The 24,015-nt window shown below is 36.8% G+C and overlaps 2 protein-coding genes across 8 annotated transcripts in view; one reads left to right on the plus strand and one right to left on the minus strand.

Annotated features, from left to right (window-relative positions):
- The window catches only part of LOC105203187 (5'-3' exonuclease PLD3), an 88,926-nt gene that overhangs the window by 59,027 nt on the left and 5,884 nt on the right, over positions 1 to 24,015 (minus strand). The window lies entirely within an intron of this gene.
- The window catches only part of LOC105203411, a 52,774-nt gene that overhangs the window by 16,066 nt on the left and 12,693 nt on the right, over positions 1 to 24,015 (plus strand). For 4 of the 7 annotated variants that reach the window (XM_039451502.1, XM_026130309.2, XM_039451504.1 and 1 more), the window contains 9 exons: positions 3,593 to 4,028; positions 5,083 to 5,379; positions 7,334 to 7,851; positions 8,532 to 8,863; positions 10,133 to 10,198; positions 13,985 to 14,189; positions 15,558 to 15,809; positions 19,755 to 19,978; positions 20,758 to 20,849. In XM_039451502.1, the coding sequence (XP_039307436.1) occupies positions 5,308 to 5,379; positions 7,334 to 7,851; positions 8,532 to 8,863; positions 10,133 to 10,198; positions 13,985 to 14,189; positions 15,558 to 15,809; positions 19,755 to 19,978; positions 20,758 to 20,849 (1,761 nt within the window). In that variant the 5' untranslated portion in view covers positions 3,593 to 4,028; positions 5,083 to 5,307. Of the gene's footprint in view, positions 1 to 1,535; positions 1,652 to 3,592; positions 4,029 to 5,082; positions 5,380 to 7,333; positions 7,852 to 8,531; positions 8,864 to 10,132; positions 10,199 to 13,984; positions 14,190 to 15,557; positions 15,810 to 19,754; positions 19,979 to 20,757; positions 20,850 to 24,015 lie in introns of all 7 variants that reach the window. The other 3 variants (XM_039451503.1, XM_039451505.1, XM_039451506.1) reach the window with 3 other exon arrangements.

Genomic DNA, 24,015 nt, shown 5'->3' on the forward strand with positions numbered 1-24,015 from the left:
ATTAACGTATTCCGGATATATCATATATTATTTGCGTTCTATTACATATTATACAATATGTTTATGCATTTCTCTCTTCCGCGTCTCTTTCGACCGATAACGTTATACGTTCGACCACTTTATGCGCATTTATCACGACGTGAAACGAGCCTGTAGCTATGAGAAATCCGTCATTCTCGAGGAAGCGTTTTCAGAGAAAACCGGGCCGCATTGTAATTAATCGATGCGTTTACTCGCGCGGACTCCGGCGTCGGACGTGGGGAAAGGTGATGCGATTGTGTGGGTACGTGTGTACGCAGCATTGCACTTCGTGCGATTGTAATATCCGGAAAAGCTAATTCGCCGTTTATATGACAAATGGCGCTGAAAATATTTCCGCGCTTTTAGGCGCATTTAACGCGTATCCGATATAGGCTCGGCAGATACAAAGCCGGGTATTAACGGGAAAATATAACGCGGCCCGTTAACTCTACCAAACAGTTAACAGTTAACACATTAATTCTTTATGGCGCGAAATAATTTCAACAGCTGACCCCGAAAATAGGATCGCACGACGGGCGCGGATTAAAGCGCCGCGCGTTCGCAAACACGCGCCCGTCGTCCTTTTTTCCCCCGCTGAAGTCTGAACAATAAACGTTTCGGGGTTCCATCGACAGTTGAAAAAACTTTTATAAAACAATAGCCGCCGTAATTACCTCGGCTACACATTTTCAGAATTCTGTGTTAAAGTGGTTTCCACATTGTTACGAAACGAAATAGCGAGTGTTTTGTTTTACCTTCAATGTTGCCAAACATTGTCCGACGTATAATCGGACAATGTAATGATTAATCCGCATTGCGTGCCGTCTTGCACAATGCTCCGTGAAATGTGTATTTATTTCTATGAATTCCTTCGTACGTTCCGCGCGTTTGTGAAAAAAAAAAAATGCGTGCCACCGTTGCGAATCACCTGTCAAAACTGTCTACAATTTGAACGGGGGGAAGAGGACAGAGGCTCTCATATATTCGCATCTATATGTGCAATCCTCGTTAAATGTTCCGAAGTGAATATTACCGAGATGCTACTGTCGAAAGGTACTTCATCGCGCGCGAAGAGCCGTAATGATAATAAATCCAAACGTGATTTCGAAAACTAGGTGCGGAATCGATTCTCCTTTACTCGGAGCACAAATTTGCGGATACCTTAGTTCTCCATTCTCAATAGAGGGTTAACAGATATGTCTTTCCCCCTCAATTTATGAGCGTAATACGTTTCCAGCACGCTTGATTTACGAGCGCAATTTTTTTTCCCCCCGAGGCACGCGTCATCGCGCGCCGCGCGCGCACACAGTTTTCGTCCTGTCGAGATTTTCGATCGTCAGATGAGCGGAGAGAGTCGGGTCGAAATTAAATTAAAAATCGAACCGAGACTTACGTCAAACGTATACGTAAAGCGTACGTACGTAAACTACAAACGCGTTCCCCTTTGTATCTCTCCGCTCGTCCCTTCGTCCCCCGTCTCACCTCACCTGGTCCCTTTGTGCTGGCTTTTACAGACGTTCGAAATTTTACGAAAAGGGACAGCGTGACGATGCTACGGGAGCGCAAGAATATTTTGCAACAGAATAACGGGCTTCATGTACGGCCGAGAGATTGATGGGTGATATATAAGGTAATAGGGGAAGTTCACAGGACAGCTTACTGCTCGGTAAACGACAGGCGTTCCGAGTTCGGTGAAAACTAACTTTACGATCTCTTCGCATGTTAAACGTAATCATAACGCGCATATTTTTATAAGGGAGTCAAGACCTCGTCATTCTCCGTGAGTTATTTATTTAGTTGGACTCCTGTAGAGATAAAAAAGAAACTGTTATTAAAAAATAAACAAAGTTGAAGTATATTTGAAAATGACAAGACTATCTTCAATGCATCGATATACAGCGGATACTGTCTTGACAAATTTGAAGATTTTTATATAAAATTCTGTTTAGCTTTTGCTTTGAAGACGTTATACACGAAAGGTAGAAGTAAAGCATGTAAAAATTTTATGAGTCGTCTTATGGAAATTCCCGCTTTTACTACTAATACTAATTCACGTATTAATATTCAACACCGACTGTTTTAATTACCATAATTTTTACGCTCGGCGTTAATTTATAATATTATGCACAAGCACTAATCATTATGATACTTTTGATACTGAGAAATCCTATAAAAAAGATCACCGGAAGAATCGTCGGAAGTTACAATGGCAAAGTACTATACATTAATTCGGAGTATTTCGTCAGACTATGTAGAGACGACGAAGTTTTTCACGCAAAAAAAATCTCGAAGAATCACGGATCGAATTTAAATTACTATTCAGCGTGTGCACGCGACTTCGATGTTTACTTTATTCAAGGCACGCCATTGCGAGAGCTCGTTAATAGAAACTTTTTGCAGCTGCTGCTTCCGATATGATAAATACTAATATTGCGTTGAATCGCGTGTACGGTAACTGATGTGAATCTAAAATGAACACTGCCGCGACAGCTCGCCACTGTTGTCTCGCATCGTATATGAGACTTTGTGTTTACCGTCCTGGGGACACATTGCTGCAAAAACTCTTGCGTTTTGTCCAGCGTGTAGGCTTCAAATATTCCCTCGTGGCACGTGTTTTGAATCCTCGTTCGAGATCTGCCATTAAATCGCAGAGAAGAATTACTGTTTACGTCCTCGCGGAGAGTTTTCCAAATATCGGAAAATAATTATTCTTTCGATGATTAGCACTTGATTAATAGATACCTTGCCATCTAATATCTCATGGACGAATAAAACGTAAATAGCTTCCTACCGTACTTCTACTACATCATCGATAAATAAAACGTAAACGACGGAAGCGCATAGTTAATGAATATTTTAATAAAAGATAATATAAAATCAGCTAAAAACGAGGTATTAATAGAGTGATTATGATTAAAATAAATATTAATAATCGTCAATTAAAATTATCACTATTAATTACAAATATTTGTAATTATAAATTATTAATCGTTAATTAATAGTAAAATAAAAAACTTATTTGTTGCATTCATATTTCGCGATAAACAATATTTTCACGCGTAATAATTGCCATAATTGAAAAATTATTTTTATATACAACAATGACAGAAATTCATCAGAATAATGTGGATTATTAATATGAATGGAAAAAAAATACAAGTTATATTGAGAATAATTTTAAATCTCTATCTCTCTCTCTTTCACATAATACACGACTAATATAAAACTTTTCATTTATAACTAATAAAAATTTTATTAAAAAATTTTTAATGTGAAAAATAATTTATTAATATAAATCTCTCTCTCTCTCTCTCTTTCTTTCTTTCTCTCTATGTCTTAACGAGTTTATCCTTTTTTGATTAAAGATTGTCATGCTCTATAATTGTTTTAACTTTAATCATTTTCATTATTTATGGCTAATAATTGTTAATGATCGTAATAATGATCGTAAATTTAAACGACTTAGCAATTTGTACTCTCTCTCTCTCCCTCTCTCTCTCTCTCTCTCTCTCTCTCTCTCTCTCTTGTAGTGATTGATTTTATTACACTTTACCTAACTCTGTGTCTTTAGGTAAGGGAAGGAAGATAAACGGGGTAAAGAGGAGACTCGGAGGGCTCTGTAAGGGCGGAGGAAGTGTGCAATGGTGAATGTGGTGGTTGATAAGTGGCGCGGGACACAATCAGCGGCACGAGGCAGCGGATTGGTGAATCTCACGACTCCCTCGCGGACCATCATACTACCCGTGGCGACCGACGAAGAGTGGATTTCGAGCACCCTGCTGAGGGATCATAAGAAGAACGTGACTCCTACGAGAAGAAGGCGTCACGCGAGGGGGTGGACCAAGGAGGCGACGCGGGGGGCAGCAGCGAAAAATCGGAAGCAATAAAAGGTCCTCGTGACGGAGGGGCTTCGCACGGCCCTGGCGCGACTGCGGCACTGTACCCCTGCGGGGGGCTCGCTGCCGAACACACCGAATCCACCGTCCACCCCGGAACACAAGTCCCAAGTGAGCGCGACTCAGAGATGCTATAATTCCTCGATTAAACTTTACTTTACTTACTATTCTTCGCGTAAAAAAAATCAACATTTCTCATATAGCAACAAGAGTATACTGAAAGAAAAATTATTTTTAATAAATATTTGTTTGAATATCTACAATAAATTATTTACTAATAGTTAAATTAAATAATAGTTAAATTATATTAGTGATTCTTGTATTAAATAAATATTTATTTAAATATTTTATTGCAAGTATTCAAACAAATGCTTATTACAATTTTCTCTCAGTGTATGAAAATTTTGAAAAAATTTGCTTACACGAAGAAACAAATGTAAGCGATGAAAAAATAAAAGAGATTTGAATTCGAGATTCCTAATTTTGACAATGAGAACGCTTCTTGTCACATTACTGATGCCCCACTGCTTTCAAAGTATTTTTGCTCGCCTAAACACTTACGGATCTTGCTATGACCTTAAATTTCCTACACAAATTTCTTCATGTAAACAACAAGTTATGTTTGTTTAAGATTATCAGATACATTCAAGAAGATTTCACACTCTTGCTTATATATGAAAATATGATTGTTGATTTGATAATAATTTTTTTTTTCTGTATGTGTGCATAACGCTATTCATTGATTTTCTGATAATCATAATCATTCAACTGTCTTAAGTAAACTCCAGGAAAGCAAAGTGGCAGAATAAACAGGGAGCTCCTCTTTAAATTCTTCACAGAAAGGATAATTTTGCTGAAATACAGATCTGAAGATAATTTTGTTGGACCATTAAAAAATTTATATTGAACGTTTAAGCTGATTGCTCTTTGATCAAAACTGTTTGCAATAATTATACTTGAACGTCTTATATAATTATTTTGATAATCTAATATAAAGTTATTTTCTGTATCTAGCTAAATTTTTAGACGCTACAGTACAGTTGTTCTTTCCGTATTCTTTTTTGCATCGTTATATTGGCGAATTTCGAAGAATTCGATTGATTTCCGCGTGACAATTGCTGGTTGACGAGGGTCGCGCGCGAATCCGTAATTCGGACTGTTGCAGGGGTGTTCGAGCAGGAATCGCGAGTCGGCAACCAGATGTGGCAGTTTGGGGAGTGGTGCGTGTGACACGGGGGATACATCGCAGTCGCAGCCATCGCGAGGACAGCATGGAGCCGACGGCAACGGCGGGCGGGACGGCGATCTTCTGTCGTCCGCGATCCGACGGTTTAATTTTAAATCGGCCGGCGGCAGCCGTAGCTGCCGCACGGTACCAAAAGTCGTGGTTATGGGCTCCAGCACGGCGTCCGAGACCACGATCAACACGAGTACCGACAGCGCCAACACCATGCTCACCATGGTAGGTAGGATAATGTGTAACAAGTATGAAGTAAACGTGTGTTTCATCCAGCAGCGTTGGCGGTGTACGGCGAGCAAATTTGATCGGACGTGGGTGGTCTATGCCAGCATAAATACTGTAGAATGCACACAATTTGTATACACCGACAGTATTATTTTAATAAACGTTATTAATTAAAAACTAAAATTAAAATTCCGAAATTAGAATCGATATTAAAGTTAAATTCGTGTCCATTCGTGCAACATCGAGATTCGACTCGAATTGACTAATCTGCACTGAAAAAAGTTTCTTATATTCTTATATTCAAATCATTTCCTTGAAATAGGTATTAGCTGGTATAAAATAAAGTATTTTTAAACTTTGGAGAAATTTTGTTAATCAAGAAAATAATAGAAAATTGAAACAAATATATTTATTCCGATATAAAAAACTTTTTTGAGTGTACCTACAAAATGTATATTATTTATTTATATTATTTATATTGCTGTACATCTCTATAAGATTTGTACTAGTAATACAAAGCGATAATATCGCTATATCATTATATTATCAATATTAACATTAGCACTGAACTACATTGCATGCTTTTACGTAGCAATGTTAAAGTCAAACACAAACTTCAGTTACGAGTTTCATAAGCATTAAATATTATTACGCGATATTAAATGATAATTAAGTATGTTAATTGATAAAGCGCGCGTGCCCCGCGATATTCCATCGCAGTTCCGAAGAAAGTTAGTAAATTATTCACCGATATCGATGAAATGTACTTCCATGTTTGCTATTTAACGAAACCACACCGAGGAAAGTGTGTTCTTCGCGTTAGGATTTAATGGGCACCTTTGCGTGATTAGTATTCATATTTCAGTGTGCAGTTAAGTATAAAACCAACGTGCGAACCTTGTCATATATCCTTTTCGCTCGGAACATGGTACTTTAAATTAATTTTTAATGAATTAACAAATACGGCCAAATTAAATAAATAATTACGAGAACTGGGTTTTTTCCTCATAGGGCGAAACTGAAGAGGGTGATTAATGCGTCTGGATTCGTGAAGTAACGAGCAAATATCTCGAAGCAATTTCAGATATCAAACAATGCTTTTAGATTATCAACCGTTTCAAAGACATTCATTCATTAATTTCTGCAAACTCGGATACATCAATTAATTTCGTGAGTGATAAGTGCTTAATAAGGAAATAATCTGTTCCGCGCGGAAAACCTTAAGCGTTGCACGCGAGGCGGTAATCTGATAAATACAGAAAATCTGAAATATCTTAGAAAGTAAAAAGAAAGGAAGAAAGAAAGAGAAAATTAGTTTCGTTCGTGAAATATTGTACAAGTTTTTTAATGACGAGATTTTATAACGAACTTAAAATCGATTTCTTTTTAATGTAATTATCAAGAAAAATTGTTTATCGCAACTTTTCAATTCTTGTAGTATTACATATCATATATTTTTATTCTAAATTAGAACATTATTTTTGTTAAAATATTATATTTCAGTATATTTTGATCACTAAATTTTAATCTTTAAATTATTATACACTTTTACTTTAAATTTTAAATTATTTTATAACTTTGTTAAAATTTATTGAAAATTAATTAAAACACGACTGTTTATCTGTTTATATTGCATCTCAGAAATTTAATTTCTCAAAATCTGTTCGCTTGTTTCATAGTTTAAGAACTATTTATATCTCGATATAATATATTCTCGGTAAGGAAGAATTATTTTGAGATCTTAAACACGAAATATCGCTGTCAATTACAAACTTAATACAAGTATCTATCTTTGAGTACGATTATATATAATCAAAATAATTTTAATACTTCTTAAACTATGAAACAAGTGAGCATATTATATATACATATCTCTCTCTGTAAAAAAAAGAACATAAAAAATATCAGAAATTTTAACATATCGTTGGTACGATTTCATTTCGTTCTCCAGGTAACGACGACAGACGGGGAGCAGCCAGACGACAGTTTCGATCTAATCGACGTGCCGGCCGAAATGTCGCCTCCCGCTACGGCCCCGTCGTCGCAGCAATCATCCATCCATCCCGCTGGTCATCGGGGACATCCCGAGGACATGATCGGGGGCAGTCATACCTCATCGCCGGCGACGCCGACGTCACCGATCTCCGTCGCGGCGCCGGCGAATCAAACTACACCGCCGTTACCACTTCCGTCGTCGCCTACGACCCCGCTATGCGCCTTCGACGGGACCGAGGTCGCCGGGCCCTCGGGTCGTTGCATGCGCTCGAGACTCGATTCGGGTCAGCCTGACGGTAACAATAAGACGAACACCGGTTCCTCTACCAGTCAGAAACACAACGCAAGTAACGGCACCGAGGGCACGACGACACCCACGCCGATAGTTTCCGCGCATCAGGAGATCAGGTTCACCTTCGGCGGTAGCGGTAGAACCCCACCTCTTCCGGATCTCAGAGCCACGGATTTCTTTAGGTAAATTTAATTGATTTTTCCGATGAATAACGACCCCAGTGAAACGCGCGATTAGGCGAGAGGTAGCAAATGGCATCGCTGTAAAACTTAACGTTAGTATAAGAGAAAATTTAGCTAAAAGAACTTTGGCTGATTGATGTTTTGAATGCGAAATATGTAGATCGATGCTACAATATGATAAAATTTATTTTAAAAAGTTTAAAAATCAAGATCAGAAATATTAAAATGTCTAAAGGGTGCACGAAACGTTCGAAAGGCTTTTCTGTCTTGAAATTAAAAGAAGACTTTCAGGAGGATTTAAAAAAGAATTATAAAATTATATTGCCTACAAGCACTACGTAGAGTATCAGTTATATTTCCCTTTTCTCGATTTTAAATCGCTATCTCGTGCAATAATTTCCAGATTAAAGATCTTCACTTCTGCTTCGGGCAAAACTGAGATTTCTTAAGGGAATTAATGTATCTCTTACTTCCGCTATCTTTTCCCTTCGGGGCACAAAGTTTACAGCTAAGTTACGAGTTGCAGAGAAATTTTTGAATTGACCTCCTGGGCTAAATTTTATTCCAAGTTTGGGATAGAGTTAGTGGACAGTTCTCTTCGATTCGGCTGCGAAACCGTCAGCCGCTGCCACTTGCGTAATCGCGACGAGAGTGCATCCTATAATCTCGTTTGCATTTAGCACTCCCGTGAGGGGTTCGGTGGACGCGGGCCAGCCCGGTTCGGCCGACACGCGCTCCTCGATTCGAAATCTGGTGGCTGCCCAGGAAAAGCAGAACGCCAGGATGGGATATCAGATCGATTACGCGGCCGGCGGAAAAGCCAACTCGATTCAGGCGAACGCGCTGGACAAGGGCACGAGCGAGCACAGGCGAAGCCAGAAGAGGCCCAACATCAATGTGACAACCAATCCGCTCGATATATCGCTCATAGGCACGACTCAGCCATGCAACACCCAGGGCTGTAACCTTCAGAGTAGCGCGAGTACGAAATCGCGAAGCGGACGTTCAACGGGTGAGTCTCTCAAAAATCTTTTTCCTGCTTTCTGCGAAATAGAAAACCCCAAACATTACGTTGTTGGGTAATTTCTTAAATGCGACGTCAAGACACTCGACCACGTCGCGACCCTCGTCGACGATAAAAGGAAGAAAGAAAAAAGAATTCTCAAGCGTTTCATTGACCCTTTTCCCCTCCCCCTCTACCCAGCGACCTCATTGTCTCAAATTTCTAGGCGCGAATATATTTCTTTCCCTTTCGAACTGTCTATCTCTCTTCCTGCCTATCCTCTTTCATTCTGATTGCCAAATTCATAGTAATTTACTTGATGAACTTGGATCCTACTAATGGTGATCGATCGCTCGTTCGCGGTTATCATTATGAATTAAAAGGCAGAAAACCGGCAACCTCGGTTAGCATTGATCGTGAATCACTGATTTTACTCTGTAGCTGCGTGTTACTTAGCCGGGACTGTCGACCGCTCTAACCAGTTAACCAAGACTATCGACCGATTCTGCAGTCGAGTTGTTTAAGTAATGCCAGTTAGGAATTCACTGTCCCTACATTGTATGGAAGCTATACACTCTATGACACTTACGATCTTGTCTATAATACAGAATGTCCGTGAAAAGGTCTGGTCAAACACGAAATATTTTTATATGTTCTTATGAAAATTAATTGAACGTTGTCAATTTAATTAAATTGAGATGTCATAACCGTATTGTTAGAATATCAACACGAAACACTTATTAAAATTAATTGAAAGCTGTCAAAATTAATTAAATGGAAATGACGATTATTATCATATAAGAGTTATCACTGCGTTGTCTCCTTTATGAGAAAATGTAAATTGCTATGCTTTTAATCATATTAAATAGAGAACATTGACCCATATGTGAAAACACAAATATTAAACGAAAAGCCTTATAGTCCGAAGCTAGATCTCGATGCTAATATTTATTGTGTGAGAATGGTATATAAAATCACACAATAAATATTAGCACCAAGATCTAGCTCTGACCTATAAGGCTTTTCGTTTAATACTTTTGTTTTTACCTTGCGCCTTTGTGTCAACTTGAACGACATTTGCACGAATCGAAGAGGTAAAATATACCTAATCAGAGTTAGAGTGCTAATCGACGTGAATCGATCCCGTCGTGTGTTTATAGATATATGTACGTACGCGTGTATGTGTAATAACGCGTGCGTGAAGTAGAGGAAACGAGGGGAGACGAGAAAAAATGGACGGTAGCTCTAAGGAAATGAATTGATGTTCTTTTCTTTCAGAATCTCATCCACTCGTTTCAGCCATTCATTCATGGGTCAGGCTCTTTTTCCCGTTTTGCGCAATAGGTATTACATAGTCCGGCGAATAGACGATATAGTCATTCTCGTATCCACACCGGGGCGACCGTCGAAAGCACATGAGACTTACGCAATGACGATGATGACACTACGACGATGACGATGACGACAACAACGATAACGACGAGGATAATGACGATGACGTTGATAATAACAATGATGACGGGACGATAACGAGTTGACGGTGACGCTGATGATGATGATGATGATGATGATGATGATGATGATGATGATGATGATGTTGATGATGATGATGATAATGATGTGTGTGAATGAGTGAGAGCGGTGGGGCGCGACTTCATAAAGCTTGCTATCATTCGGCGGCCGCCCTTTATAACGATACGACATGTGGATACGATACGACAACACAAATGCGACTATGCGAATGCGCTTGGGCTTCTTCTCTTTTGTTCTCCATCTCTTGATTTCGCGCTGCGTCTCTCTGTCCTTTCTCTATCTCTCTCTCTTTCTCTCTCTCTCGCTCTTCTTGCATTGTCAATCAACTGCTTGCGCCTCTTTCGCGCGAATCTCAGACAGCAACGGCAACGAGTAACGACGACATTTATCGATCCTATGGGAGAAAGTAGAAAAAAAGCACGAGAATGGATATTCCGTTCTTGACGAAAGTCATTCTTCGCGAGATAATCTTTGTGAGACATTCTTGATGTCGTAGCTCGTTTCCGTGAAGTCTGCGATGGTAATCGGTGCTGTAGCCGAGGAAAATGCCGTCGTCGATGCTTTGATCGTTACTTGAAAATCCGTTGCGTGTGCAAAATACACTGATCGGCTTAGTGTAGTATCTGTCGCCGTTGTATAGACCGTTCGCATAAACACTAGTTTTAAATTTACGGAGGATTAAAAAGAAATATTCTTTTTATAAGAAAAGATATACAAAAAATAACAGAGAATCAATTAAACCTCCACTAATCTTATTCAATGTTTATGGGAACGATTCATGAAGAGGAGGTAGGAGAACATGAGATATTCATTATATTAATCTGTAAAAATTAAACGTGATTTTTTTTTCTAAATTTACTTTACTTGTTACATTCGTATTTTGATTTTTACGCGTCTCCAGAAACACAAATTGAAATTATATCTATTATATTGTTTATTGTAATAAAAAATGTCTTTTCTTTCTAAAAAAAAATTACATATCTCATTACCTAAAATTTCTACCTTCTCTTTCTCTCTCCGTCTTTCTGCTTTCTCTGGTACTGTATATGTATTACAAAATGTGAAGTTTGTCGTTAAATAGATGAATAGAGATAGATGTAGATTCATCGATGATCCCACGATATTAAAAATTAAAATCAGTATAATTTCATCGAGTTCGTATGTTGAATGCTACAAATATAGAAAAATACATTTTGCTAGGATTAGCAGGTAGCGTTTTCGATTCGCAAAATTTATACCGTAGTGAATACAATTAAGACTAATTTTTAGGTCGAGTTCAATTAAAAATATATTTCATACGTGAAAAGGCTATCATTAAACATTTTATATGTAGCTGTATTAAAAAGTAAAAAGTATAGTTTATATTATATTTAAGTCATTTTCTCTCTGTGATGAAAGTACTTCATATATTTAATTATATTCTTATCTTTCTCTCTTTTCAAGTTTTAATCAATTCTTAAAAAAAATATTATTCTTAAAAAAATATTCGGACGCGAGCACGCGTTCCGAAAAAAAGTGAGAGTTCAAGAAAATTAAATCTAATTTTATCTCAACCGAGGGTCTATGTCGAACACGCAAAATCACTCAAGAGCACGCAAGACTAAAATCATTTTTGTATATTTGTAGCTTTGAGATCCGGAAACTCGTCGAAATTACGCCAGTTTTAATTCACACGCGATATCGATCTTTGCAATGCGATCGGCTACGCCACGCCGATTAGCAGCGCGAAAGGGAAGACTTGGGAATGCCGCTTTTGCGACTCCTGCTAATGAATCACGCTTTGTCGTTTACCTGTTTGTTTCTATTCACTAGTATCACCGCGATGCCTGTGGAATCGCCGTCTTCGCTAACCACAATCCCCGTTATTATTCCATCCGTCACGTCGACAGTGTCGGATGAAATCTCGGTAATTGCAATTGCGCGAGACTCGAGCTCGTAGATTGCGGAACTTTTGTTTAAACTAGAGGGTTTTCACGTCTTAAAGGTACCCGTCGACCTCTGCACAGGCTGGGCTAAAAATTACTACGCCGAAAGGATGCTCGGATGAGAAAAGTTTACGAGAGAATCACAACTGTCTCTATATAAAAGAATTGCTGAGACGATCTTTTTTTTATTACCATTGGTTTCAAATTTTATTTCGTGAAGAAATTATTGAAATTTTGAAGTGTAAATTCATCGATAGATTCATCGACGATAAATTTCTTCGCGTTCTATTTTTTTAACATTTCAAAGGTCACGTGCATCTCATTTAACCAAAATTCTAATAATAATAGCCTACGCGTTTTATCTAAAAAAAAGTAATCGCTATATTATGCATGGAAATTTTTATCGTTCACGCATTTTCTCGCTTTTTACCTTTGCACCTTCGAAGAAGAATCGCGTGATCGATTCTGAAGACAAGTTTCCTAACGATACTATTGCGAGACATAAAGGTGCAATCAATTTCGAGCGTCAACTTTAAATTCAAACAAGTTGTATGTGTTACAACGAGATTTATATATTACTAAAATATAACGGTATACATATGGTATACACTGAAAAAAATTCTAGTTATAACTACTAAATGTATAGTAAATAATATTAATTAAATATTTTGTCAATATAACCAAAAATAATTTTGTGTTTCTAAATGTTTAGTAAGTATTATCAAATCTGGTGTAAGTTATTGAATATTTGAAAAAGTAAAATTATTTTTGCTTACATTAGCCAAATATTTAATTGATATTATTTCACTATACATTTGGTAGTTATTACTTTTTTTTCAGTGTACTCGACATGTCTAAATTATCAAGTTTTGACATTAAATTTTCTTGTCAAGCGAAATTAATATTTCTTGTTAAAGTAAATATCAAAATTAATTTCATAACGAGTTTCGCTTTCACTTCTCATTTTCAATCTCATTTTCAGTCGCTAAGAGTTAAGTAACTATTCTTAGCATTTCTCTTTTTGAGATGATATTGATTCTAAATATTCCATAGAAATTCTAAAAATGGAAGCAACAATCGATTCGACGTGCTTTATACATCAACTATACGTGAAATAAGATAAAGATAAGAAAATAAAATGGCAAACGGAAAAGCGTGTAATTCTTTCGTTTTATCGCAATCATACTATCTCTCTTTGCATTTTATCCAAGCTAAAAGTGAGAAATCTTGCAGGGTAGCGAACCCTTAACCCAGTCTGTACACTCGATGGGTAAATACACTCAAAAACTTTTTCCATAATGTCAACTCTATTGACATTCCACCCTTGTGTCGAAAGGATTATCGACGAAATATTATCGGCAGATTGATTTACGAGTGACGGCGATTCTGTCAGGAGGACCGCGGATGCGCCCCGTCAGGCACGCATCTCGCGTAAGCATACCCTCCTCGGCTATTTTGCCGAGGAAGGGAATCGAAGAAGGGTAGCCTAAAGACCCCAGAAACGCATTCCGCGAAAGCGGAATGAAAGGAGATACGGGAACGAGGACGCGGAGGACGAGAAGACGCCTCTCTCTATTTCTCTCTCTCTCTTTCTCCCGCCGATTCGTGACCCGCAAGATCAACGAGCTCGAGAACGAGATAACACGGACAGTAAATTTTTCATATCCGAAAGGCGGAAGTGCCGGTGGCGGCAGCAAGCGATCGACCCAGGCGACGATCGTAGTGCAACAGCCGTCCTTGTCACTGGACGGTGCGCCGGCGGCGACGATTCTGCTGCACCCAGACAACGATGTCAGGCGACGCGAGGAGAACATGCGGCAGCTGCTAGACGTTGCCAACACCCTCACCCTGCAGGAGATACACGACTTCGAGATGAGGTAAGCAGATATCGACCATTGCTGCGGTACTTGTGGTTTCACGATATAGGAAACAATACGATCAATATATCGGTGATACAATCCTCATAAAGATTTGAAAGGAATCACACAATGCTTTGGTAAAACAGCCCTCGTATTTTAAAGTTCTTTACTTCTCTCTTCTATATGATTTCCATAATATGATTACACTTCAATACACTGAAAATAAAGTTCTTCTTTATGTTCAAGTAAATATATTTATTTTGATACCATTTCCTTAATTTAAATAAATATCAGCTAGTATGAGATAAGTTGATTTTAAACTTGGGAATCACTTGTTTTTCAATCGAGGAAATTATGTTAAAATAAATATATTCACTTGAACATAGTTTTTTTTCAGTGTATATTTTACATAAAAATTTTTTTAAAAGCGAGATAGAGAGAGAGGTAATTTTCTGATTGGAGCCTAAACGACATTATTATCGATGCGTAGTAATAGGGTATTACTATCTTATTCATTTTTAATATTTCACGGCACTTTTAATAAAATACCTTTTGATAACATTTGAACAACAAGATATTAAGATATTTAAAAATGTTAAATATAAAAACGTAAAAAACCGCTCTGCGCGCCTCTAATACGCAGTGAATTTAATAAACATTTTTCTTTCATGTATTTCAAGTAATTTAGTATACTCTCGGTCGCGATAAAAAGAAGTTTGCCCGGAAATTTTGTCAGAAGTTTTAGCCAGGGATATTCAATATTTACAGATTTATACAGAGCGTCACACAGAAGGAAAAATCCATACTTCGAAAGAGCATCAAGCACTATAGATAGAAAGATTTATATATATACACGTAGATGCCCAATTCTAAATGTTCCAGAACTACATTGATTTGAATCTAAATAGAGAAAAAAATTTATTATAATTTATAAAGCGATACATATTTTATTAACATCAATGTTAATAACAAAAATTATTGATTCCAATATTTTTAATATATATTTAATAACAATACTTTTTATAAATACTACAACTAGTTCGTTTTTAATCCAAATATATTATATATTCTTCATAGTTTTATAACATATAACATTCATATTAATAATTATCAACATTCTTATAGCGATTTAATGAAATTAATTAAAAATTGTATTTTAAAAATTTCAAAATATTAATTATGTATATTACCGTAAAAAAAAAGATATTTATTGTATCTCTTCAATAACATGAAAAGATATCATATACTGTTACATTATATTATAAAATTTTATAAAAGCTTGTTTAATTTTAATTTCAATTATTTTATTTGCAAGTATAAATTTTTCCTTCTGAGAACTGTTCTGCATAGTTAGTATTCAGATAGTGACGATCGGATAACCCGCAGATACGGAAGCCCGCACCATAGCCGATCACAGTCGGTGAAGGCTCCCGGGAGTCGTTCTTCCGGTCGGCCGAATTACCTGTGTCTTCCGCAACAGAGATCGCGAGTGGCGAGTATGCCTAACACCGGCGTGGAGGAGGAGTACTACAGATTACGGCATTTTAGCATCACGGGCAAGGGAGTGGTAAACCGGGGCGATTCCCTAAAGAGCCGTAGATCGCGCTCTAACAACAGCGTGGCGTCCAGCAACTCCAGGTGAGTTCGAGCATAGTTAATAGGTGGGCAAGTGATATAATTTGACGAACATTCTTGTGAGGTGGCGGGTACTATGTGTTCCAATTCTAAGACGCTTGAATGTTAGAAATTCCCAACGTTCGGATGGCGCAGATAGTTCGCCAACGCCAATTCCATAACATTTTTATTTAAATAAAATATGAAAACTCCGTGATACTTTTAAGCACCTGATCAATTACATTTTAGTTTCATGTTAACTATTGATAAAATATAACTGGTCGTATATTTCTGAGCTTTCTATTATTGCTGCCGAAAAATAGCAATTTTCACTGAACGTTCTCGCGTTATATTCTTTATACTTCTGTAATGTATAGAAATTTTACTGCAATACTGACAAGAATGTATTTTTGTTAACGCGGTGTCAATAGCAGTAACGATATCGACACAATCGACAGTTGCACTTATTACTCTACGATCGAACGCTGATATTCGCAATTGTACTACTTCGTCCGTTCTGGAAGGAGCGTACCACGGAATATTTCCGTTCTTCTTTATCTCCGATTCGCCTTCTCGTCGCAGCGGCGAGTTGGACCATCGCTCTAGATCGAACGCGTGAGTTTACGTGTGGCGTTGAAGTTACGTAGACACGCGCGTTGGACCTTAGAGCGTGGTCTTCAGACATCATGCAAATATAATATACCAGGGAATGGACAAGGTATTTCAAGCGCAGTTGGCATAAGGAAACTTCTAGAGATATAAAATATTATATTCCGTATTCGGTTCTCGGAAAATTCGTATTTTGCATTCCAAAATAATATATTTTCCACATGAGATATTCCCCGCAAAGTACATACCAAAATTATGTATTTTATACTTGAATTATTTTTTTCATAGTACCTTTCTACCTCGTACAATATATTGGTATTCGAAATCAGAATTCCTTAAAACGCTTAAATTTCACATAATGCTAGACAGATTCTTTCAGAAATCTATTATGCTCGTCATAAAAAACAAATTATTTCTTTAGTCAATTAATTTAAAAAATGTAATGAACGTTAGAAACATATGAAATTAATAAATTCAGTTTTTGTTACGTTTAATGGTTATAAATTACATTTCCTGCATATTCTTTTATTGGAATAAAAAAAATGTTATCTGATATTATATTTAATTTCTGTGTATAATACTAGTATTTCAGAATATGTATATAACAGAGTACATTTAATAAAGAATATAAAGAGAGACGTAATATCTCTTTTGCAGGGACGTATTTCTGCATTATATATATAGGGTGGCCTTTAAGTATTCTAAAAGATTTTAGGGCTGATTTCTCACACTAATTCAAGATGAAAACTTTATATGAGCTTTCCATATATCTGAAATAGCTTAGTTTTAAAAAGATATAAGGTTAAAGTTGAAGGAAACATTTCGTTTTCTTCCAAAGATTTCGAAAACCGCTCGAATTATTTTGATGAAATTCTATGTTTTAAGAATATGAAAATTCTTTTGGGGTTATATATTATTTTTTGATTCAATTAGAAGCGAACTTAAGAACAAGCGAAGATTTCTTTTACAAAAAATCGATACGTTACTGTTTTTTTTCAAATTTAAAACTTTTTTTATAAATAAGATTAGTAGAAAAACATTTCTTTATTATTGTTGATAAAATAATTATCTTCAAGAAAAAAAAATAAAATTTTGTTCAACTTTGACACCTTGTATCTTTGAAATGAAACCATTTCAAATATATGGTCATATTAAAAATTGCGTTTTGAATTAATAATGAATCACTTTTTAAAATCTTTTAGAATAATTAAAGACCACCCTATATATGTGTATGTGTTGGTTATGTATATATGTATACTTGGTACGAGACGTCTTATTGCGTCTCTTTGTAATATAATATGAACAATACAGTAATATTTTTTGTAAAATTTATTTTTATTCAATTTGTCTATTATTTATTTATTTATATTTAATTTAAATATATTTTTTAATTTATATTGTATTTATAATAATGTCGTATCTTTGTATTCTTAAAGAAAATTAAAAGTATCTTTTATGAAAAAGTAAGACAAATGGAAGTCTAAATGCTCGAGAAATTTACGAAAAAATGAAAAGATATCTGAATTCACAGCATAAAAAAAATAACTCATCTAAACTATGAACTGTGTTAAAATAGTTTTAACGTCCATAATTATTATATATTAAATCGATATAAATTATTAGTATTCATAGATTATATAATAGTCTTGATTTCTTTAAAAAAAAAAAATTATATTTGGCATAATATAGCATCTAAAGAAACAATAAGAGAGCGCTGTTAGATACAAATATTTTACATAATATATTATATAACAGCTCTTAATTATTGAACTAATAATAAGTGAATAAATGAAATGCAGAGTATCAATGCGTCAGGTCGTGTCATTGTAAGCGCTAATCTTATTACTCAGATTCTACCGACCAAAGTGTGAAACGTTGAATATTCACGCGCAATTGAATAAACCTGTTACGATACTTTTTCCCTTTCGAGACACGAGTCCCGAGTTTGATATCGATATATAAACCAACGAGCAACTATCGCACGGAAGACATTTCCAGTGTACAATATGCAGAGTATTTTTTAAAAGTTTATATCGAATTGCAGGAGCGTGCTCGGTGACAAAATCGTAGTTGACCTTTTTTCAGTGAAAATTTAAAGCGAGACGTAATTTCGAGTACACTTAACAGAGATACTAAAGGACTTTAGAAAATAAAGCCTCGAAACTTAATGTATAATTCTATTTCTCAGTTAATTTCAAGTGGAATTTAACAAGATTTTATGTTAAAGCTCACTCGCTCGAATTATTTAACGTAGAAAATTCGGAAGTATTTGTTGCACGAAGGATCATACGACCAATAAAATTTCCGCCAAAATAAAATCAGTTTATATCTTCGTAGAACACGTTCTCGAAATTTAACACGAATCTCACGAGACGTCTCCTATGGCGATACGTCGACACATTTAAATTTATTACTTATTTGAGGTCATGACGAAAGGTTTGGTGCATTATACTGTATTAGATAACATACATGTATGTACATGTACAAGACATGACTGTATTTTAATGTTTACAATTAGTACAAATAATAATACTAAATCAATTTGGAAGCTGAAATGGACGTTACATTTCCTAAGGGTAAAGGTTATTATATTTTAATTTCCATATAAATATCAATTTGATTAAAATAATGTTCATTTTTTAATATTATGAAAGCATTTTTAGTTTAAAGAGATATTTTGATGGAACTGAGAGATGCATGAAATACAAGAATTTCTCATGGAATATATTCGCCTTAAGGAAACAGCTTCTTTTTTTATCTGATCCGGATTACTTGTGTCATGTAAAACTAAGTAGCTTCCACAAGCATTCATGATTTTTCTCGTCATATCTGTTTTTCTTTTGAGAGATTATAATGCAACTTCAGTCTTTCCATAATTTCTTTTTTATATTGCGCCTAAATCACATAATCTACCTAAGTCAGTTTAAGAAAGATAATACTGCAGCGGATGAAAAATCACTTTGATTTGTGATAATAAAATGACATTGTATAAACTCATATTTTATAATTTCTTTAATGACTAAAACATGCAAAATAAATATATTTCTACATAATAATGATAAGAAAATAAAAATACATCTTTTCAATTTTTCGTCAAGATACATGATGTTTTGTTTTTCATTCGACTGTAGTATTGTTATAAAAATTATAACGTTTTAGATAACTGAATGTCTTCTGTTATTTTTGCGTCCAAGTCCCCCACCCTCCCCAAAATCGTCGAAAATTCAAAATTAGAAAATCAAGATGTGCATAGTTTCTTTTCTATTTTCTCGGTTCTCGAACCTTTTTACAAATTGAGTTTGACTTTGATATAAATCGACGATGTAACTTTGTCCTGTGCTAATCTCAACACGCGCCTAGCCTTTCTTCTATTCGACGCAGCACGGAACACCTGACTGCCTCGTACCCAGGATCGGCGAGAAATTCGGCGGCGGGCTCGTTGGCGAGTTCGAGGGAGAGCAGCGCGTCCCAAGGTCCGGCGCCTTATCGCGTCCTTATGCTGGGGGCCCCCGCCGTTGGCAAGAGCTCACTGGTGTCTCAATTTATGACTTCCGAGTACCTGCACGCCTATGACACTTCGATCGGTGAGTCGACCAAGTTACCCGTCATCGTGACCGGAAAATCCACGGTCCTCCATCCGTTCCCCGTTCGGCCACGATACGTCACCGATCGATCGCACGCGAGAATCCCTCGTAAGAATCACAAAAGTCGGCCAGATAGAAGCGGAAATGAACCGGAACGAAAAACAGGATACTCCATTCGAGCTTGGAGCGTGATGTAATTGTTTTGTCCGAATAGTCACGGAAAAATCCATCCGAGCGACTCGAAGCGGCCGCCGCGGCGTGGAATGGCTCGGAATAAAAGGAACTCGGTGTTTTTCCCGCTGTTCGATCCGCCGCCGCGCCGTGTGCATGAACCGAAACAATTCCGATTTAAATGCTGACACTCTATCATTTCGGATTACTTCACTTTTTATTTAAAGACTTGACACCGCACAAAATACGTTTCCATTTGCCTTAAAAATAAATCTTCATTCGTGCAATTGAAGCGAAGTTGTACGAGTGCGAGTAATGTCGCGTCGGTTTCGCGAATTATCAACAAACTCGGTCCAAAACCGATGAGGATATTTGAATTTGACCTGATTTGCACTTTACAAGTACGTGCATATTCCTATTCTCTGAATTGAATGCAGAATGAAGGACGCATCTGGAGTGACACTTGACTCTCAGGCGTTTGTCTCTAGAGTTCTAGCTTTATTTGTTAATTAATTGATTAGTTATTTAACACTTCACTTGTTCACTTCGCTTGTTCAGAGTTTAACTGCGTACTTGAAAACCTGGCTCTATTCTCCTTTACATTGCAGACGACGAGTCTGGCGAAAAGACTGTCAGCGTGCTCTTGGCTGGCGAGGAATCGGAATTGACTTTTATCGATCACTCTTGTGCCGAAATGACGGTAAGTTTAGTAGCGGCTCATATGTCAAAGTAGAAGCTATCGTATACTAGTCTATCTATATGTACCATCAGGCTGATGCGAATTTCGTTAATGTTGACATTTGCGAGATAGAAGAACAGAATGCTATCGGCTTTAGTATCGAGTAATAAATTTAAATGAAATGTTTACCGAGCAGAAATTTATTTCAGGTGTTTCATTTCACTAAAATGATTGAAATAAAATATCTGAAATAGATTTCTGCTCGGTGAGAATTTCAATAAATTTTTTTTTTTTTTTTTTTTTTTTTTTATACATATGACATATAAGGAAATAGAGATATAAAATACATTCACAATTTCATCGAGAGAAAAGCAGAATGTAGGTGAAACGATGAAAGCCAACACGAGTGACGTCGAGTTCACAATAAGTCACAGAATTTTTCATAGCCAATTGATCACTGGGACGCGTGCGATAATGTCGCTAATTTTCCGTGCCCCCGAGCTAATCATTTTTGCCGCAAGCTCGATCTCCATTAGCCAGCCAGCCAGCCAGCCAGTCAGCCAGCCAGTCTCCGCTCGTTTTCGTCGAACAAACGGATGGGGACCGCGCCTTAAACCCCGGCGGTGGCGGAGTACTCTTACGACGACGACGACGACGACGACGACGACGATGACAACGATGACGACGACGACGACGACGACGACGATGACGACGACGGGGACGACGTAATCGAGTTAACACGGGGATGACGGGGGTGGGCAGGTTGAAAGGACGGTCCAGGAGGGGCACGCGCGGTGTGTGCTTTTGTACCGCGGGAATTAAATTAAAATCCATTTTCCACGGTGGGCGAGCTGGCGCGCTGGCGCGACGATACTCGCGTACACTGTAAATGTGGAACCTGCCGTGATATACGTACACAGTAGCCAACAGTCGGAAGGGGGTTGGTTGACTGCGGAACAGAGGGAAGGAGGGAGAGGAACGAGGGGATAGAACTGCCGCCACGCTTCGCCAGACAATTTCAATCGAATTTACCCTTTAATTAAAACGTACGTTCGCCAGCCGTTCGCGTACAACGCGGCTGTGTATCGCGCGGTCGACCGCTCCGCCGATACGCGGCTGATCTTCGCGTGTGTCGACGAAAACGTAGTGAACGATTGCACCGGGCTGACCAATGGCAGTCGAACTCTCTCGAGTTCCAAACTCCCAAGCTCGAGTTCCGCGGATTTCCGGCGAACGAAGGCTGCTGCCGCCGCCGTACTCGGGACGGTCCGCGCGCTCCGTCGTTATTCTTGGTACCAAAAGTCAAGGCTGACCTCTAATCACGTTAGGCCGCGAGGCCGCGATCCTGATTTCCGTTGATAGTCCTGGAATTATATTAGGTCAGACTCTACTAAGCTAATGCGTATTTATTACGCAGATAAACTTGTTGAGATAGCAATCTCTAACACAGATGGAATAAAAAATTAACGAGATGGCATGCCTCTAATTGTGCACTGAGGAAAGACAATTTTTCCTTGATTAAAAAGCGAGCTATGTTCTATTTATCTGGTTCTTTGTTCTTTCATGATTTCGTAAAAATGTGTTTCTTGAATTTTGAAGCAACGCCATTTTCATACAAAAGAAAGCGATACAATTTCGAGTTCAGATTGCTACGGTCCTATCTGACGTGTCCTAGATCTAGCGAGTCAATTTCATCAATGTACCCTTCAATCAATTCGAGATAACTTTTATCCTGACAAGAATGTCAAGAAATCGATAGTCCTTGTGAGATAGGCAATTAGAAATGAAACAGTTTTCAAGCCGTGAAACAAACAGCAGTGAAATCTGAGTTTTTTGTAATTTAATTTCAAGTAAAATTTACTAACAAAATTTTAATTTATAAAACACAATTATTTAAGTAAATTAATTATAAAATTGTGAGAGAGGAAGCGCGACAAAATTTTTGTTAAGAAAAAAATGTAACTTTGTATTGTTCAAAGAAACTTGTGAAGCGAACAAAGTAACGAGTTTTAAAGCAGCTATATCATTTTTATTACGAAACTCAACTAAAAATTGCACTGTTGTTGCTCTGTCAGATATGTCATGTAAATAAAGTTGCACTAATATATTTATGAAGATAGATTACTAAAAAATGTATATATTGATGAAATAATATTGTGTATAAACATTGTAATTTCATCGTCAGCGGTTTGCGGTTGTAATATGCATCCATAATTTATAATGTTAAACATATATTAAATATATATGACCTATTAACTACATATAGCTGCTATTAAATGCATATGATTACTTTATTAATATCTCGAAATAATGTTACATTGTGTGCAATATGTCATAATTAGTAGGCGCCAGTTAAAATTTTTTTTTTAATTGAGTTGTTTAACTAATTTTAAGTGAATTTTACCTTAATGTCGTTCTAACTCGCAATTTAGTTGGCCAAAGTGATTAATGTTGAAAATGGAATTGCAAGAATGATAGCATCTAATAAAATTCTCATTAAAGAAGATTGATTAAATAAACGTAAATGTGAGTGATGATAATTCATAGATGTCTTATATAAATAGGTATTTTTAAAAATACAATAAAACTCATTTTTCCTCTCGGATTAATGTTTCAAATTGAGAAATCGAGAAAGAAATCAAAAAGGTCTCGAAGGATCTCGTACGAAATCAAATTTTAGCTAAAGAAACATTCTCTCTTCCACTCTCTAAATTTAAAAAAGCAAGACAGAAATAGAGATAGAGAGAGAAAGAGTGAGAGAGAGAGAGGGGGTGGGGGGAGTTTAGAGAGTAGTCTCGTATTTATTTTGCATTTACGCGAATTCATTAACAAAGTTTATCAACAAAGTTAAGCGCAAATGGGGCAACACTTGACCCTACGTTGTGGTTTCAGAGTCAAACGCCTCCACATGTTTTATTTAATCAATGTAAATATATGAATTACGCGCGCGCGATGCATCCGGGAGCGGTGTTACCTTTCGCGTGTAATTATTTCTTAGAAATTAAATTGCTCAAGTTATTGTACGTATAATTTTAATTTTTATCATCTTGTGCGTAGGTACCTGTGAAAGAAACGATATTAACACGCAATTATTGATTTTCCGTGTGCTATTAATACAAATTCTCTTCTTTTATGGAACTAAATTTAAACATAATTAATAGATTGAATCACACATCTCATACGCTTT

This window comes from Solenopsis invicta, chromosome 7 (genome assembly GCF_016802725.1).
Source record: "Solenopsis invicta isolate M01_SB chromosome 7, UNIL_Sinv_3.0, whole genome shotgun sequence".
Taxonomy (NCBI): Eukaryota; Metazoa; Arthropoda; class Insecta; order Hymenoptera; family Formicidae; genus Solenopsis; species Solenopsis invicta.